Below are 20,743 nucleotides of genomic sequence, written 5' to 3'. Positions count from 1 at the left end.
CTCTCTCTCTGGCTCTTCCTTTCAAATAAGTAAATAAATAAATCTTTTTAAAAATGTGGAATTCAGAAAATTATTGAGAAATTATACCTACAGTATCCTTATAACTTACAGAAAATTTGCTCCACTTACAAAAGAGTAAAATAATAGAGGTCAAAATATGCATTTTACCCATCAGGCTTCCCCCACCCAACAATAAACCTTTCCTCTAAATTAAAAAAAATGCATTTTTAATATATTTAAATTTCAAATTTATGAATAACTAAATACAAACTTTCAAGACCAGCTGATTTGGTCCACTCTTCCAAGCAGGCTTTTCTCAGACATTCAGGAGCAGCAGAAAGATATGTAATAAATGCAGCAGCTAGTTGAGCTCTTTTAGGAAGAGTAGCTAACTCCTCTGTTATCTCTGCAACCTGGGGGATAAAAGAGAGAGAGAGAGATTTATGGATAGATTCTAACACAGAAGAAAATAGTAATGTCATGGAGCTTTGACTGTGCAGAAAATATCATGGTTTAAGTAATCAATAAACCTCCTATGCTGAAAACAGTGATCAAGTGTAAAAATATCAGTACACCTCAGAACTTGCTGTGATTGTTTTTAAAGTATGAAATCCTAATATTTTTAGAAATAAATACACTTTGTCACTGAGAGTTCCTAATATTCATGAGTGCAGAACTTTCATCTTGATCACAGTTAATGTTGTGAATTTGTATTACTTGTAAAATAAAATTAAGATGCACAGTTTAATCAGAGACACAAAACAAAAATAGAGTCTCACTAGTGAAAAGTTTAACATGGACAAAGCCCAGCACTATGTAGAAAGAGCACTGATGCAAAAAAGAATGAAGGGACAGAGTAGAGTTTATTGGACAGATTAGGGGAAGTTTTTCATGTAACATAAAGGAGTTTCTATTTTGACCTGTGTCATGAGTCACTGAAAGTGTTAAAGCAGGTAATGAGTAATATAATCAGACTAGGTTTTAAGAAATATAAATCACCCAAAAAATGAAGTAGGGACTAATTAAAGGGTCATATAGCTAGAAGACAAATGAGGAGAATCCAGATAAGAAAAGAAAAACATGGGCATTAAACATGGAAGACAAAAATAAATATTTGTAAATTGATAGAGCAAGCAAGGAAAAGTCACAGCCCATATGTTTTTAGTTCCAATACCTGGAAGAACTACAGCTATAGTAAAACAAGAAATAAAGGAAAATTGGAATGAGGAGAATTGGAATGAGAAAAAAAAATGCTTATTTAGTTGTGTTGTTAGGTTTGAGTTATTGAAAGACAACTAAATACGAAAAGTGTAATTGTAAACACAATTTTAAAACTCAGAAGTATAGATATAACAGCTCTGATCATTATCAAGATACAAGAAATAAAAGGCTAGATGAGGTAATTCCAGAATAGTTTTAGAAAAGTAGTTGCGGAAGGGGATACCAAAGACAATCAACACTGGGTGAGCAGTTGAAAAGAATCAAGTGAGGGAAGAAATCCAACTGCTTGAAGGAAAGAGAGATAAGACAAAATATGAATAATAAGATATTTCAAGGGAAAATAAATGACCAACAGTATTGAAGCATAAAAGCAGTGATGAAGATGAAGATGGCCCAAATTCTGGGCCCCTGCATCTATGTAGGAGACCTGAATCAAGCTCCTGGCTCCTGGCTTCAGATCGGTCCAGCTCCAGCCATTGCAGCCATGGAGGAGTGAACCAGCAGATGGAAGATATCTCTCTCTGTGTCTGTCTCTCCCTTTCTAACTCTACCTTTCGAATAAATAAATCACACACACTCACAAAAAAAAGAGGCTGTTTTGCGTAAAATCAATTCATATAAAGATACTTTGCTTAATGATCATTTATAGCTAGATTATTTATCTGGAGCCAATGCAAGTTAATGAGTATTTCCTTTAAAAAATACGGTGAATGGATTTTTAAAACTTTTCTAGTTATTTATTTTCATGTACTTGAAAAGCTGAGAGAAGCTTTGCACAGTGGTAGTATTGTAGCCAATGAGGTTTATGTGAGGCATGATGATTGCTAATAAAAAATAAATAAAAGGCAGAGAGACAGAAATCATCCATCCACTGGTTCACTCCCCTAGTAACCACAAGAGTCAGGTCGAGGCCAGGTGGAAACCAGGAACCAAGAACTCAATCCAGATCTTTCCACACTAGTGCAGGGACCCAAGTACTTGAGTTATAGTCCTCTGACTTTCACGGTGTACATTAGCAGGAAGCAGGATGGGAAGTGGAGCTGGGACTTAAACCAGGCACTAGCATATGAAACATAGGAGTTCCAAGTAGTATCTTAACCTCTGCACCAAACACCCACTCCTCCTTTTTGTTTTGTAGCAAACAAACTACATTATAGGTTTCCTGTAATTAAAAAAAAAAAAAATTCCTTATGACCATTCTCTCAGACAAACCTGTGCATTCCATCTTTTGTGTTCCCTATCAAGCTGATTAATTAACACTTCTGCAGCTTTGATTGTTTCCTGTGCTTTGCTCACTTCAGCTTCAAGCTTGGCAGCTTCTGAAGTCCTGCTCTGAAATCTATGAAAACATTAAAATTTGAATTAAAGAAAAGGATTTAAGAGAATTTTAATAAAATTGTCCATAGGTATTAAACTATTATGCCACAATTAAATAATATTTGTGTACAAATATACCAATACATACATTTAAAGTGTGTCATATTCTACCTTAAAAAACCTGATGGGGGGGCCAGCACCGTGGCTCAACAGGCTAATCCTCCACCTTGCGGCGCCGGCACACCGGGTTCTAGTCCCGGTCGGGGCACTGGATTCTGTACCGGTTGCCCCTCTTCCAGGCCAGCTCTCTGCTGTGGCCAGGGAGTGCAGTGGAGGATGGCCCAAGTACTTGGGCCCTGCACCCGCATGGGAGACCAGGATAAGCACCTGGCTCCTGGCTTTGGATCAACGTGGTGCGCCAGCCGCAGCGCGCCAGCCGCGGCGGCCATTGGAGGGTGAACCAATGGCAAAGGAAGACCTTTCTCTCTGTCTCTCTCTCTCACTATCCACTCTGCCTGTCAAAAATAAATAAATAAATAAATAACTTGATAGGGCCTCTGTACCATACTGCATTATATATAATTTTCACAATATGATAATGGGTCGTGACCTAAGACTAACCCAATCTTAAGACTAATCCATGGCCGGCGCCACAGCTCACTAGGCTAATCCTCCGCCTTGCAGCGCCGGCACACCGGGTTCTAGTCACGGTCGGGGCACCGGATTCTGTCCCGGTTGCCCATCTTTCAGGCCAGCTCTCTGCTTTGCCCAGGGAGTGCAGTGGAGGATGGCCCAAGTGCTTGGGCCCTGCACCCCATGGGAGACCAGGAGAAGTACCTGGCTCCTGGCTTTGGATCAGCGCGCTGTGCTGGCCACAGTGCACCGGCCGTGGTGGCCATTGGAGGGAGGGTGAACCAACGGCAAAGGAAGACCTTTCTCTCTGTCTCTCTCTCTCACTGTCCACTCTGCCTGTCAAAAAATAAAAAAAAAAAAAGACTAATCCAACCTATATTCTTAGGTTTACTTCTTTCTATGCCACAGCAGCAAACTATGTCAACATGTGAAAAATTTCATATTCTCAGAAAATGTTAATATCATTTATCTTCTGTGTTTTTCAGAATGCTTCAGTTTCCCAGAATATATTCCAACTACTTCCTCATCCCTACCTCATTTCTTAGCTTAATTCCTCAAATATGTATGTAACACAAATAAAATTTCAGCATTCAATTCAAATATCCAGTCCATTATAAATGATTTCTCCCTATATATCCAGTTGCCAAAATTTATAACTCTTTTTAAATCGTTTTCCTTGAAAAGTACTTGCACAGTTTTATTATTTTATTAAACATAAGAGCAATATTCTGCATGATTACACAGTTGAATAAGTGTTCAATTGCCTATAATATGCTCAGGATGTTGCCTAGCATCCAAAAAAAAAAAAAAAAGGCATGTCATTTAGTACCTAATATAAACAGTTTAAAATAAGTATTGTAATTCTCATGTTACAGATATGAAAACTTGTACCCAAGAGAGTTTATTGCACAAGGTCTCCCCAATAATCAGTACAGGATTTAAAATTCATTCACAGGGGCCGGCGCCGCGGCTCACTAGGCTAATCCTCCGCCTTGCGGCGCCGGCACACCGGGTTCTAGTCCCGGTTGGGGCGCCGGATTCTGTCCCGGTTGCCCCTCTTCCAGGCCAGCCCTCTGCTGTGGCCAGGGAGTGCAGTGGAGGATGGCCCAGGTGCTTGGGCCCTGCACCCCATGGGAGACCAGGAAAAGCACCTGGCTCCTGGCTCCTGCCATCGGATCAGCGCGGTGCGCCGGCCGCAGCGCGCCGGCCGCGGCGGCCATTGGAGGGTGAACCAGCGGCAAAGGAAGACCTTTCTCTCTGTCTCTCTCTCTCACTGTCCACTCTGCCTGTCAAAAAAAAAAAAAAAAAAGAAAAAAAAAATTCATTCACAGATGTATCTGATATTAAGTTCCACACACTTCACATACAGTATATTTTATTGCTTCTCTGCCCTCTTCTTCCCTCCCTTAGACAAAAAGGTTTAGAGCTGAGTTGTTCAATATGGTAGTCACTAGCCACATGTGGTTTAAACTTAAGCTAAAGATAAATAAAATTAAAAATTCAATTTCTTAGTCAAACTACACACACTACAAGATGCAAGCACTCAATACCACATACAACTACTGGCTACCATACTGGACAGCACAGACTTTAGAACTTTCCTATAATCTCATCTAGTTCCATTAGATGGTCCTACTGTAGAATCTGGAAATAGAAAACTAGATATCTATTAACCACAAGAACTCTCAGTACACCTTATGGATGCACAAATTATATAAAAGTGTCAAACATCTCTTTAATTTTGTCAGATTAGAAAATAAAAATGGTAGATCATACTTATTTTTAATTCCCTTATTATTTCTTGATATACAAGAAAATAAGAATGTCACAGCCCAATTAATTAAACCGAACTATGGATCATGATATGTAAAAGCATAATACTTGGTAATAGTTCATTTTTGATAATGAATCTATCATGGAAAATGTCATTCTATCTTAAAATTAGAAGTTAATTCTAAAGGTTTTTCTAATAATCTTTCTAAAATGTTGGTAGTATGGTATAGTGTTTAAGAATGTCAAGAGGAATTACATAAATCTAGCATCTAATGCGGGCTTTATCATTTTCTAGATACTCAAATTTATGCAAATAAGCCTCTCTAGGGTAAACATTCTTAATATGCAAAATAGAAGACTATATCTACATCTCAGCATTACTACAAGGAACACACATGACACATCCTAATAGAACATTTGACACAGTGACTAACAAAGTTGAATGAAGTTGAAACATTGATGCCATATGCTAATTACTCAGTAAACATTTGAAAATGAGTTGAATACTTAGTACTGATGGTAAGTATATGACACTGAAAACAATATATCATTTTTATTTTCTTTATATTTCTCTAATAATACCTGGAAGAAAACAACATGATTTCTTTCCTATGTTTTTATTAACATAAAAAATTGTTCAGGAGTATTGAAAACACTGGGGTTATATATTGGAAGTTTTCTTTTTGGTTTGCTTTTTTCTCTGCCAATATGTTTCCATGATTCTTTATAAATATATACTATATATAAAATTCTCTCTCTATATATATATATGCATTTTTCAAAAAGTTCATGTTTTATGGCACCACAATAAATTTTCCATGAACTTTTGAAGTGCTCTCATATGTGTATGCATGTGTGGATGGAGAGAAGGAAAAAAACAAATATTCCCTGAACCATTAACATTTATTATATTTAATCATATATTTTCCAGCTTTCAAACCTTTATACATTTTAAATGGAAAGGTCCCAACATTCATTCTCATACAAATATTTTCTATCACATACTAAATAGTAATCACAGGGATCAAGAGATACATCAAAGGCTTTAAGACTAAACATATTCACAGATTGTCCTTGTAGTATACTATTTGAATGAAGAAATTTGTTTTCAAGTCCAGTAGAAACAACATTAATAGAATTATTCAAATGATAATATATCCTTAAGAAGATTATAGAATACAGAATCCCCTAACATCAACAAACATAAAGGAGGACAATATTAAAGAAAAAAAAAACAATATGTCAAGTTTAAACATTCTACACATTACATTCACATTTCCTCTTACTCGATTTTCACTTTAGTGTGTGGAATATCCAATACAAGTTTGAGTTTTACTATTGCCAAAAAGTTTCTTTAAAAAGGGGTACCTCTTATATTATGATACATTCTTCCCACCTTCAGAGTGACAAATCACAAAAAAGAAGTATAAATAGAGATCACAACTCGGCTTTTTAAATTTTTTTAAAAAATCATTTCACGATATGTTTCATATACCCAAAATACAACTCAAAATGTAACTTACTTTTCTTTCAGTTCTGATACCTTTTGACCAACAGAATTAAGAAGCTCCTCTAGTTTCCTTTTTCTATCTTCAGTTCTCCTCAAATTCCTAAAATATAACTCAATATTAGAATAGTAATTCTATTTTAAATATTAACAATAAGCAACAGCAACATAAAATATAACCTTGCAATAAGTATATAAACAATGAAAATTGTCACTAGTTCAATAATATAGCACCTTTGCTTACAATTTAATTTAGAAAGCAATGCTAAAAGTTGAACTGTATCTTTTGAACCATATCATTGCTGGTAACCTATATTTAAAAATTATTTTGCATGAAGATAACTAAATAAAAGTAGCAGATCAAATATATTCATTTGTCTTCTCATCCTCTCTTAACACTACTGACGTGTGTGTGAATACACATACACCTATGTGTTTGTGACATATGTGTACACATGAATATATAAAGATGATGAAAGATAAAATTAAGGCAAAGGAGAAATTTCAATAACATTTTGAAAAGTAATAACTGACCTATCAGAACATAAAACACTACTCTTGTACAAGAAAAACAAAATCCCAAAATGCTAAAAAAGATAGACAACAGGAACCTCTGAAGTTAACAGTTAAGATAAATATAGAGGACTGCTTAATTGCTGGTATTATGGTATGACCTCAGACTCCCTCCTCCCCCTGAGACTATAGACTATCCTTTAACCTAAAATGTTGCAAGTTTAGCTTATGAATAACCCATCTCTATCCACCACTATGCACACCCAGCACAGAAGACATGAGGATTCTTTCAGAGAAAAACGACTAATATCCATTTCCATCTCCTTAAATCACCCCAAGTATTGAGGCGTTGCTATCAAGTAACCAGTGTTCACTGATCGCCTACAGTGAAGCTCAGTAGCCCAGGAAAAACACTAAGAGTGCAGTGAGATTTCCAGTACTTCACAATCACTAACAGACATCCCATATGGGCTCACTTCGAGTCCTGGCTGTTCTTCCTATCCAGCTCTCTGCAATGGCCTGGGAAAGCATTAGAAGATGGCTCAAATGCTTGGGCCCCTGCACCCACGTGGGAGACCAGGAAGAAGCTCCTGGTTCCTGGCTTCAGATTGACCCAGCTCTGGCAGCCACCTGGGGAGTGAACCAGCTGATGGAAAACCCTTCTCTCTGTCTCCCTCTCACTGTAACTGTACCTGTCAAATAAATAAATCAAATCTTAAAAAAAAAAAAAAAAGGTTCCTAACTTGAAAAAGACCAAAGCAAATCCAAAAGGAAGAGGGAATCAAAAGAGCAAAGTTTAAAAACAAAAAACAAAGAAACAAAGAAACAAAAAACGGTAGGGCCAGCATTGTTAAACCACCAGCTGCAGCACCAGCATCCCATATGGGCTCTGGTTGAGTCTTAGCCACTGTACTTCCAACTCAGTTTCCAGCTGATACGCCTGGGAAAGCAGCAGAGGATGGCCCAACTGATTGGGGCCCTGCACCCACATGGTAGACCTGAAGGAAGTCCCTGGCTCCTGGCTTCAGCCTAACCTAGCCATGGCCATTGTGGCCATCTGGGGATTGAATCAGTGGATGGAAGACCTCTCTCTCTCTCTCTAGAACTCTGCTTTCTAATGAAATAAAATAACTATTTTAAAAAACGGTAATGTCTTCAGAGATTCTATTTCATGTGGGAAACAAGATGATGCTACTTTTTAAAAAAGACAACTTCAAAGAAAATAACAAAATTTTGAAAATTACAGGCAGGACAGCAAAAAAAAAAAAAAAATACTAGTACAATGCCTAGAAGATACAACTGAGAAATGAAAACAAAAGACAGGGAAACTAAGCAGAGCTATTGTTACTGCTGGGCATTTATACACTACACACTTGAAATATGGGACAAAGTATCATCCCAGAAGGGGGGCCTTTCTCTGTTTTTTCCAAAGATGTCATAATTGCTAGTGGAACCTTATAACTGTTAAAGTTACAAGAACATATAACAATATTATTCCAACTATCTAATAAAATACTAATAAGAATTTCAGACAATGAAAATGAAGACAACATGCCCACCTACATGCACAAAGCCATTTTCTTTTCTGAGGATACTGACAGAGTCTCAGATCTACTTTGGTGTATATGCCTTTCTCACTTAGGCTGGTAGATACTGATCTATATTATCATGATACATAACAGGAAAACAGGGGCAAAGTAAAAATATCTGCTGAGAGCCTTTTCAGAAAGCCTTTATTTTCCTTACAAAGAGGTGTATTCTCATAAAAAGGTGCACAGAGAAGAAATACCTGCTTTCCTTCAACTATATATCAGTTTAGCAGCTATCTTGTGTTCAGGGAGCAATTAACTTGCAGACAAATTGAAAATGAAGAAAGTAATTAGTGTATTTTCGATGGAATCAACCTACTTGAAGACTTGCTGTTTATAACACAATATGTTATTTTATTTCTTTTTTCTTAATTTTAATGTTGACATAATTACAGATAGAACAATCACAACCATATATACATATATATATGTATATATATATATTTTTTACAGGCAGAGTGGACAGTGAGAGAGACAAAGGTCTTCTTTTGTCCCTTGGTTCATTCCCCAGTGGCCGCTGTGGCCGGCGCACCGCACTGATCCGAAGCCAGGAGCAAGGTGCTTCTCCTGGTCTCCCATGCAGGTGCAGGGCCCAAGCACTTGGGCCATCCTCCACTGCACCCCCGGGCCACAGTACAGAGCTAGACTGGAAGAGGAGCAACCAAGACAGAATCCGGCGCCCCAACCGGGACTAGAACCCGGTGTGCTGGCGCCGCAGGTGGAGGATTAGCCTAGTGAGCCCCAGTGCCGGCCTCTTAACACATTTTGAATGGTGATTCTACTAATATACAAATCAAAAGCATTCCAAATGATGACAGAGGAATAGAAAGAAATTATCAAAGGAATACACTAAACTATTCCAGAACTGACACACATGAATTTCTATAACTAAACATAAACAGTAAGTATCTACCACAACAAACTGTATAATTTACAATGCCAGAAATGAAAATCCTATCATAGAGAAAAAATGAGATAACAAACAAAACATTTGAGGAACAAAACAGCATCAGACTTCTCAACAGTAGCACTGGACTCTAAAAGATAGGCTAGTGGGATCTCTCAAATTTCACTGGGCAGTGAAATAAGTAAAAATTTTAAAAAGATCACTTCTACTTTAAAGTAAATAAATAAATTTTTTAGGGGCTGGCGCTGTGGCGTAAGCCACCGCCTGCAGTGCTAGCATCCCATATGGGTGCCAGTCCATGGCTTCTCCACTTCCGATCCAGCTCTCTGCTATGGCCTAGGAAAGCAGTAGAAGATGGCCCAAGTCCTTGGGCCCTGTACCCATGTGGGAGACCTGGAGGAAGCTGCTGGCTCCTGGCTTTGGATTGGCAAAACTACAGCTCCTGTGGCCAATTGGGGAGTAAACCAGCGGATGCAAGACCTCTCTCTCTCTCTTTGCAACTCTCTGACTTTCAAATAAATAAATAAATCTTTAATAAATACATAAAATTTTTAAATAAAAATGAAGTAAATGTTACTAATAAAAATGAGCTGTACAAAAAAGGAAATATATTGATAAAATATGTCTCAGCTGTGAAAAATATATAATCAAAATAATGTATGGCTGGCACCACGGCTCACTAGGATAATCCTCCGCCTGCGGCACCGGAACACGGGGTTCTAGTCCCGGTCGGGGTGCCGGATTCTGTCCCGGTTGCTCCTCTTCCAGGCCAGCTCCCTGCTGTGGCTTGGGAGTGCAGTGGAGGATGGCCTGGTCCTTGGGCCCTGCACCCACATGGGAGAGTAGGATGAGGCACCTGGCTCCTGGCTTCGGATTGGCGCAACACACCGGCCATAGCGGCCACTTGGGGGGTGAACCATGGAAAAAGGAAGACCTTTCTCTCTGTCTCTCTCTCTCTCTCTCTCACTTGTCTAACCCTGCCTGTCAAAAAATAAAAGTAAAAATAAATAAATAAATAAAATTTTAAAAAATAATCAAAATAATGTAAGCATTTAATATGATTTAAAAAAATTTCAAGTAATTATACTAAGCAAATTAAGAAGTTTAAAAGCTAAGATTTCTTTCTACAGAATGGGAAATTAAAAGGTAATGTCAGGCCAGCACTGTGGCTCAATAGGCTAATCCTCCGCCTGCGGCGCCAGCACACCGGGTTCTAGTCCCAGTCGGGGCGCCAGATTCTGTCCCGGTTGCCCCTCTTCCTGTCCAGCTCTCTGCTGTGGCCCGGGAGAGCAGTAGAGGATGGCCCAAGTGCTTGGGCCCTGCACCCGCATGGGAGACCAGAAGAAGCACCTTGCTCCTGGCTTCGGATCAGCGTGGTGCCCCGGTCGCAGCGACCATTGGAGGGTGAACCAACGGTAAAGGAAGACCTTTCTCTCTGTCTCTACCTCTATCTCTCTGTCAAAAAAAAAAAAAAAAAGGTAATGTCAAACAGTAAACAATCAAGAACATAATACGGGTGGGAGGGAAGTTATGGGGGTGAAAAAGCCATTGTAATCCATAAGCTGTACTTTGGAAATTTATATTCATTAAATAAAAGTTAAAAAAAAGAACATAATAAATGTCTTGTTCTACATACAGAAGAAAAAAGATAAAATACAATGCTTACTTAGTAATAATAGCAAATTGGAACATTAAGCTCCAATAGTATATGGTTAAATCTTACCACTATCTGCCCAAAATTGTTTTTTTTATTTTTTAAATATTTTATTTCTTTATTTGAGAGGTAGAGTTACAGACAGTAAGAGGAAGAGACAGAGAGAAAAGGTCTTCATTCCGCTGGTTTACTGTCCAAATGTCCACAAGTGACGGATCTGCACCAATAGGAAGCAAGGAGCCAGGAGCTTGCTCTCGGTCTCCCTCCCGAGTACAGGGGCCCAAGCACTTGGACCATTCTCTACTGCTCTCCCAGGCCATAGCAGAGAGCTGGACCAGAAGAGGAGCAGCCGGTACTAGAACCGGCGCCCATTATGGGATGCTGGCTCCGCAGGTGGAGGATTAACCCACTGCACCACAGCATCAGCATCAGCCGCCCCCCACCAAAGAAACTGTTTTTTGAAAATAGGTCCTAAAAATTCCCTAGAACTTAGAAGGTAAAAACAAATATACAATACTTTTATTATGCAATATAATATTATTCTTTTGTGAAATGTTTCTCTTTCTAATTTAACTTCTACCAATAATATCTTCAACAACATAATAATAGTAGAAAAAAAGATGATTCTGCTGCTATTTCCTTCTAATTGCTTTATCTGTTTTATCTCTTTAATGTTCAATTTTTGACTCATTTTATATATTAAAATCATCAGCTGCCTTTTTAAAATACAGAAAAATATAAATACTCAAAATAAATCATAATGATGTAAATAAAGCTTAGAATTATTTATATTTTATATTTCACTTACGATTCTAATCCTGCCTGTTCAATTTCCAAAGGCTGAATCCGTTCCAAGACATGAGAATATTGAACATTGGCTTTAACCCAGGCAGCCAAAGGTGCAGCTGCAGTACTGGCACGCTTAGCATTCTGAAAAATCCGTTAGAAGTTATTCAACGTAGTCACTTAATTTCAAATAAAAGCAATGTTAAATCTAACACATTTATTTTGACATTCACTTAATAACTTAAACCAAACAATGAAGTTTATGTTACAGCTAAAATAAAAATATAGGGTACTGCTATTTTAAGAGACATAGAAGACATAGAGATGAGGCCTATATTTCTGCTTAAAAAAAAAAAAAAAAACATTTGAACATAAAAGTTTTAATGTAAAGATGTTTTATTGACATAGTCACTCTTAGTTACATTTATAATGAATACATGTGCAGTCCAATACAATGTCTAAGCATCAATTCTTTCTCTATTGTACATGTGATACATCTTTGTTAAATAAGAGCTATTTTAAAAGCACTGATAGTGGTTTCAAAGATATGTAACATTTTAATTAAGGAATCTAAAAACATTAAAATCATTTAATTTAAACTATTCAATGAAATTAGAAACTATCCTAATATAGAGATTTGTCATTATATAACAAATAGACAAGAAACAAATAAAAAATACACCAGGGAAGTTGTAAGTGGAAAAAATAATGATAGAAACTCTTAATATTGGCAGTAAATGCTACGATTCCAAAACCACTTCAGATAACAAAACTCCTCTTGCAACCTTGATTCTAGTTTATTTAATTCTTCTTGTGAATGCTTCTCAACTATAATTTCTACCGCTTATTTATTTTTTCAGTTTTTAGGTGTTTTAAATAACTGATAATGACAAGGTATAATTTATAAAATATAATTATACAGAAAAAAGAAACTAAAGGCATAACTTAAACATTACCTTTGGATCAAAAGATCCTTTATTTTTAAAAAGAAGTTCTTCAACACTCTCTCTTATTTCCTTTGGAATATTTCGTGCATCAAAAGTTGCTATGTCTTCTCTCACACCTCTTTTAGCAAGGAAACTAAAAGTGAAGCACATTATTCAAATGGAATTAAATAAAATTTGCTAGCTTTTTTAAAAAAATTAAGAAAATGGTATATATAATACTTTTAATCCATTAGCTAACAAAAAGTAGAATACAAAGAAACTTAAGCTTCTAGTTTAATATCCATTATTTTTGATAGACAGTAAGTTCTAGAAAGATTCAAAACAGTCTTTCTAATATTCTATGAGTAAACTGGAGCAATAGTGATATGAAAGAATCCCAATGCTGTTATTCTACCCCCATACTTATTTGTGAACTAAAGGGTACTCATGTTCTAAGACATGTAAAATTCCGACTCTTTCAAAGGTATTTTAAACTGCTCCTTTAACCTAAGTCTCCTCTTCCATTTCTAGATATAAAGGGGACTCTACCATTGACCTGAATCCTAACACAAAGAATTTTGTAGCAATGCAAACCACAACACCACTATTATAAGGTGAAACCTGAAGCTGCAAGATCCCATATTTAATTAATACTCTTTTCCAATCTGGCTTAAATCTCCTTTATAGTATTTATGTTGCACAATCACTCTCTCCATCTCTGTCTCTGTCTCTCTCTCTCTTTTCATTTTAGCCAAGAATACAAGACTCTTTGAGAACACTGACTATATTTTCCTCAGTAAATCACAGTAAAATCATAGTACTCTACTATCTAAGGATCAAATAAATTATTAAATTTTTAGGACATTTTTGAAGATTTTAAGGCATTCCTTTTCTCCCTTTCTGAGAGTTTTAACAACCTCACAGAAATATACAGATTTTGATATTAGACTTTATAGACTATTTTGAAATTTCGGGGCAAAATCAATAACTAGACCATTATATATAGATGAAGTTCAATTTGACCAACAATATGAGGTTGTGTCAAGCTGTTCAAAGAAAACAGAAATAAAGGATAAATTTATTTGGCACAAAAGCTTTTTTAAGTCAACAGATAGTTTTTTCATAAACACATCTCCATTAATTTTAAATATCCCTCATATAATATTTAAAATTATGTAGTAATTCATAATTCATGGCCAAAATAACATTTTTTAAAAATTCAAAAACTTAAAAAAAAAAAAAAACACCTCAATGAAAGATCTCTGCGAATGAGATCCCAGTGGAAAGAATGGGTCATCAAAGAAGGAGGTACCTTTCTCTGAAGGGAGGAGAGAACTTCCACTTTGACCATGGCCTTGTCTAAAAATTATCAGAGTCAGTGAACTCAGGGGGCTTCCACAGCCTTGAGCCTTGGCAACTCATGACAAGAGCCTAGGGTGATTACTGATGCCATAAACAAGAGTGTCAATTTGTTAAGTCAATAACAGGAGTCACTGTGCACTTACTCCTCATGTAGGATCTTTGTCCTTAGTGTGCTGTACATTGAGATTTAATGCTATAACTAGTACTCAAACAGTATTTTTCACTTTATGTTTCTGTGTGGGAGCAAACTGTTGAAATCTTTACTTAATGTATGCTAAACTGATCTTCTGTATATACAGAGAATCGAAAATGAATCTTGATGTGAATGGAAGGAGAGAGGGAGTGGGAAAGGGGAGGGATGCGGGTGGGAGAGACGATATGGGGGGGGAAGCCATTGTAATCCATAAGCCGTACTTTGGAAATTTATATTCATTAAATAAAGGTTAAAAAAATAAAAATAAAAATAAATAAAATTAATTTCTAAACAAAAAAAATAGTAAATGGCATTTGATGATATCTTATTTGTTTACTTGTTTAACAGAAAATGATCTTGGGCCTGCATGTAAAAAGTTCTCTAGATCTTGATGTGAATGGAAGGGGAGAGGGAGTGGGAAAGGGGAGGGTTGCGGGTGGGAGGGACATTATGGGGGGGAAGCCATTGTAATCCATAAGCTGTACTTTGGAAATTTATATTCATTAAATAAAAGTTTTAAAAAAAAATAAAAAATAAATAAAAAAAATAAAAAAATTTCAAAAACTTACCTTTTCATGCTCACCCAAGATGTATCAAAGATACCCATCAACCTTAAAACTCCTTCAAGAATGTCTCTGATTACATCAGGTGGCATGCGTAGTGAACGAATTTCTGAAAGAGATTCTGGCTTAATGTTTCCAACTGCTAGTTTAGCTTCATTGACTAAAGGCTAAAAGAGGAAAAGGTTGTTTTAACTTTCAAATTATAATTTTAAAGAAGCATTAACTTTTTAGAAATTCTATCAGTTGTTTTATTCAAAATATGCTATTATTCCAATATAATATTGTATCTCTTCTAGTATCACAATGCTTTAAAATACACAGAGTTCAGGTTGAGAAAGCAGAGTTCTTGCTACAAGTGCACAGATCTCATCTGGAAAATGGAATTTGTTTTGAGCCAATTTATAATTTTCAAGCAGCTCTTAATACTACTAGTTAGCTAATCTAGTTAAATTTGGACAAAAAGAATTGAATGGTTTGTCTTAATTTATCAATAACACACTTCTTCTTACACTCAAAACAACATGGCTCACAGAAAACAGGCTTTATAAAATTACCATCAGCTAATTCACAAACATTCTCTGTCAAGTTTCCTTCTTGCTTCTTTTAAGTAATATTATGGTTGAAATCCATTTGATAAAACTATTAGAAAACAACCTGAACTACAAATAATGTTTAAGTTCATATATAAAATGGATAGTCAAAATGTAAATTGTTCTTAAAAATTTTAACCTACCTGTACTTCTTTTAATTCATCATCAATTTTATTTTTTCGTTCTTCAATTTTAATAACTTCTTCTGCTATTCTGTGTTTCAGTCTCTCAAGTTCTGTTTTTTGCTCACTAGCATCCTATAGGAATATTTAAAAGCCATCTCAATCAATTTTTAATGCAATCAATATTTAAAATATAAAAGTTATATATTTTCAAATAATTTTAATGTAACTTTATTTTCAAATTAAAATTTCTATTAAATGTATTTCTAACATTAATTATGAATTGATAGCATTTGAGTTTTCAAAATGCCTGAGAAAGCTGTGATAAACATATATTCTATATTTACTATCAGAAAAGTCCTTATGCCTTATTTCTGTTTTTTTCTACTTACCAAAGCAATGAATAACTACTCCACAAAATTTAGACAAGTCAGAAATGCACAGTTTAAAAGTGACTATAAAATACACTGAACAGGAGACAGCGCTGTGGCTTAGCAGGTAAAGCTGTCGCCTGCAGTGCCAGCATCCCATATGGGTGCCGATTCGAGTCCCGGCTATTCCACTTCTGTTCCAGCTCTCTGCTCTGGCCTGGGAAAGGAGTAGAGGATGGCCCACATCCGTGGGTCCCTGCACCCATGTGGGAGACCTGGAAGAAGCTCCTGGCTCTTGGCTTCAAATCGGCACTGCTCCGGCCATTGCGGCCAACTGGGGAGTGAACCAGCGGATGGAAGACCTCTCCGCAACCCCCTTTCTCTCTCTCTCTCTCTCTCTGCCTCTATGAAACTCTGCCTTCAAATAAATAAATCTTTAAAAAAAAAAAAAAAAAAACTAAACAGTTGACACAATCCAGAATAGTCCTTACTATTATGACCATTTCATAAGAGAGTAAACAGACAACAGTCTTCTTTGGTTCTAATATAATAGACAATAAAAATTCTTAGAGAAAATATACATTAAAATTTTGTATTTCTATACTTTTATATTAGACAAAAATTAATTGAAATTGTAACACATTTGTACTATAATGGCAAATGTCTGAAAAACAGAGTGAATATTAGAAGAAAATTATGTATTAACATTACATGAATGCAAAAATCAAGGGTATCAGAATCTACAATTAATTGAAATCATAACACATTAGTATTGTAATTCACCATGCAAGTGTAAACTATTTCTAGACTCAGACTCTATGATATTTCATTAATCTCTTTGCCTAACACTATACCAACATCATATAACCTTGATTACTATAGCTTTCTAGTGAGTCTTGAAATCATTAATGTAAGGAAAAGAGTGGCAGAACACAGAGGGGAAAGGATACAAACTCACAGCCAAAACTACTAAGTTCTCCAATTTTTTTTATTTGACAGGTAGAGTCACAGACAGTGAGAGAAAGAGACAGAGAGAAAGGTCTTCCCTTCACTGGCTCACTCCCCAAATGGCCGCCACTGCTGGTGCCATGCCAGTCTGAAGCCAGGAGCCAGATGCTATGTGCCTCCTCCTGGTCTCCCATGCAGCACGCAAGGGCCCAAGCACCCAGGCCATCCTCCACTGCCCTCCCGGGCCATAGCAGAGAACTAGACTGGAAGAGGAGCAACCAGGACTAGAACCTGGTGCCCATATGGGGTCCTGGCGCCACAGGCGGAGGATTAACCAAGTGAGCCATGGTGCCGGCCCCCCAATTTTGTTATTTAAGACTCTTTATGCCACTTACTTTTTAACTGAGATACAGATATTAATATGATAAATTTAATTTTAGTAAAAGAGTCATTAGACTACATAACAGTCACTAACATAGAGATGAGGAAATGTATTTGAGACATAATCAAGGGTGTAAAGCTAATAGAATTTAATTATTCATTGTATGTAAGAGATGAGGTCTGGAAGTCTAATATCACGTATAAATACTAGATTGAATAATTAATTAACTATCTTCTAATAGTCACAAACTATAGAAAGAAATATGGGAGAGTAAAATCCTAAATTCAGTTTTGAATGTGTTTCAAATAGTAATGCAACAGAGCTTTTTATTTATTTTTTATTTTTATTTATTTATTTATTATTTTTCTTTGACAGGCAGAGTGGACAGTGAGAGAGAGAGACAGTGAGAAAGGTCTTCCTTTGCTGTTGGTTCACCCTCCAATGGCCGCCGCGGCCGGTGCGCTGCAGCCAGCACACCGCGCTGATCCTATGGCAGGAGCCAAGTACTTATCCTGGTCTCCCATGGGGTGCAGGGCCCAAGCACTTGGGCCATCCTCCACTGCACTCCCTGGCCACAGCAGAGAGCTGGCCTGGAAGAGGGGCAACCGCGACAGAATCCGGCGCCCCGACCGGGACTAGAACCTGGTGTGCCGGCGCCGCAAGGTGGAGGATTAGCCTAGTGAGCCGCGGCGCAGGCCGCAACAGAGCTTTTAAGAAGACATTTTTCATGGTGAACATTTAGCACAGAATTTAAGATGCTATCCGGAATGACTGTATCCCATACTGGAATGCCTGGTTTGAAGTATCAGCTCTGCTATGGATTCCAACTTCCTGCTAATATATACCCTGGGCAGTGGCGGCAATGATGGCTCAAGTACTTGGACCCATTTAGTGTGAACTTGAACTCCAGGTTCCTGACTTCAGTAGGGCTCAGCCCTGGCTATTGAAAGCATTTGGGTAATGAACCAATAAATGGAAGATCACTCTGTCTATTTCACTCCCTCTTTCTCTCTGCCTTTCAAATAAATATAAATAAGTAAAAATGTTAAAACATGATTTAAAAATGAAAGAAGACACATTTATGAGGTAACTGGATATTTGAATCTGAAGTCCAAAGGAGGGGTTATGACTAAAGGACAAAACAGATAGATTTGGCAACAGGTACAAGTAGTTGGTAGTAGAAAGCAATGTAATGGAGACCATCCAGAAAGAGGAAAGAGTATGCAGAGATAAAAAAACAAACACCTGGGCAAAGATGGAACTCAGAGAAATCTCCTTTGAAAGGGTTCAAGCAAAAGAAGGCAATGACTACAAAGCGGCATGATCAAAATAGAATACATTATGAAAGTCAATAGTATAAATACCTACTTTGTAAATCTTGTGAGTTTTAAAAGAATACAAAATCTTGTTTTTGTTTTTGTTTTTTGTTTTTTGTTTTTTTAATTCAACACACAGAGAAACAGAGAGAGTTTTCCTAACAGGTTCACTCCCTGAATGTCTGAAGGAACTCAATCCAGGTACTCTATATGGGCAGCAGGGACCCAATTACTTAAGCCATCACTTGGTCCTCCCAAGGTGATTTGCATTCCATTGGGGCAATGCAGGTATCTTAACCGGTGTCTTAAATGCTAGACTTAATATCCAACCCCCTCTCCACACTCACATACCCCTACAGAAAATCCTTAAAGCCTAAAGGACAGAATTTCAAGAAGAATAAAAGGAAATACCAACTTAACTAGAAAAGCATAAATAAAATCAGTCATAGACACTTTCCATACACATTTAAAATACAAAGAGTTTAAATACATCATAAATGGTCAACTGAGAGGACTGAGTCATGTTTCTGAATAATGTGGGAAAACACAATGCACTTCCACAAAGTTTCAAGTACATAATAACATCAGTCTAACTAGCTCAAATATTTTAAATCTACAAAAGTAAAAGTGGTGTTTATTAACACTGATAATCAAGCACAAAATGTCTCCCTATTTTGTGCATCCTTTTGCTGACTCTAAACATTACCTGCATTGATATTGTGATCTCTTGAAGGGCAGCATCCGCTTCATCTTGCTTAGTTTTAAGCAGTACACTTTGTTCTCCAGCTTTTCTGTTCAGCTCATCCACAAGAGCTTTAGCTTCATTTAGTTTAGATACACCGGCCTGCATCAATGAAACATTGATTGATAAGAGAAAAAAAAAAAGAAATTTGATGCACACACAGTAAATAAAGCCCTATGAGAAAGAACCAAGCAAGTATATAAGTAAATACGTAGAAAACACTAGCAAGTGGATTATTTTTCTTATTACTAATTATAAGGATTCATTTAACATTACCTCCAGTAAAAATGTAGTAAAGGATTCCAGAGATTTTAAGAAAAACATTTAAAAACAATACAGTAAAGCTAAACAGATCGACAAATAACTGATACCTAAAATGCTGACTTAAAAACACATTTTACCCACTGAGCTAAATCAGAGAAAACAGAAAGCAAGGGAAAATTCAGTAAAGCTTTTCTAGTTTTCAGTTAAATGGGCAGAAGATGTCAAGGGTCATTCTTTTTTGTGGCAGACATGACTTGATTTTATCTGACCATGACCCACTTTTCTGAAAGAGACTGCCTTTCAATTAGTCCTAGTGGGCTATCATTCAAAACGCTTTACCTGTTCTTTGGACTTCATTAGACCCTGATGGAGTCACCATACTACCCCACCCCATGGCCCATGTAAATACAAGGAAAGGACATGAGAAAAGTCATTCTCTTCCAAAATGTGAGTTAGTTTTGGTCAACTAATTAATCAGAAAATTTGGAGAGATATGACAAAAAAGGAGTATAACCAAAATTTATTGAACATCAAACATGGAGAACAGGTCTAAAGTGAGATTCTTTACCTACACATTTAATACACTCACACACAACCATTATTGACCCAAATAATCCAGCAACTTTAAGTAATTTATCCAAAGCACTGTAAAGAACTAAATCAGGAAATTAACCCTCCCTCAAAGCAGGTATTGTAGCTTAATGTAAATGAAAATATATTATTAGAAAGCAAGATAAATAAAATTATGTCAATTAAAATGAATTCTACTTTACTACTCAACTAATAAAAGCTATATTTTGGAGAGGAAAAGGAGAGGAGTTCTTTGACAACTTCAAAGGCTGGTGGGGTTTGGTTTGTTTTGTTTTAAGATTTATTTATTTATTTGAAAGTCAGAGTTGCAACAGACAGAAGGAGAGACAGAGAGAGATCTTCCATCCACTGGTTCATTCCACAGATGGCTGCAATGGCCAGCATTGGCCCATGTCAACGCCATGAGCCAACAGTTTCTTCCTGGTCTCTCACACGGGTGGCAGGGTCCTAAACCCTTGGGCCATCTTCCTCTG

General features: G+C 36.7%; 1 protein-coding gene across 5 annotated transcripts in view; it reads right to left on the bottom strand.

The window, feature by feature from the left end:
• DYNC2H1 (dynein cytoplasmic 2 heavy chain 1) overlaps positions 1 to 20,743 on the bottom strand; it is a 367,303-nt gene that overhangs the window by 215,720 nt on the left and 130,840 nt on the right. For all 5 annotated transcript variants that reach the window (XM_051820199.2, XM_002708539.5, XM_051820207.2 and 2 more), the window contains 8 exons: positions 19,380 to 19,517; positions 15,678 to 15,791; positions 14,951 to 15,111; positions 12,857 to 12,980; positions 11,923 to 12,044; positions 6,468 to 6,554; positions 2,434 to 2,560; positions 272 to 413 (listed from right to left, as the gene is read on the bottom strand). In XM_051820199.2, the coding sequence (XP_051676159.2) occupies positions 272 to 413; positions 2,434 to 2,560; positions 6,468 to 6,554; positions 11,923 to 12,044; positions 12,857 to 12,980; positions 14,951 to 15,111; positions 15,678 to 15,791; positions 19,380 to 19,517 (1,015 nt within the window). The remainder of the gene's footprint in view (positions 1 to 271; positions 414 to 2,433; positions 2,561 to 6,467; positions 6,555 to 11,922; positions 12,045 to 12,856; positions 12,981 to 14,950; positions 15,112 to 15,677; positions 15,792 to 19,379; positions 19,518 to 20,743) is intronic.

This window comes from Oryctolagus cuniculus, chromosome 1, assembly GCF_964237555.1.
Source record: "Oryctolagus cuniculus chromosome 1, mOryCun1.1, whole genome shotgun sequence".
Lineage (NCBI taxonomy): Eukaryota > Metazoa > Chordata > Mammalia > Lagomorpha > Leporidae > Oryctolagus > Oryctolagus cuniculus.
The sequence above is the reverse complement of the archived record's forward strand: the minus strand, read 5'-3'. Positions and strand labels throughout refer to the sequence as shown.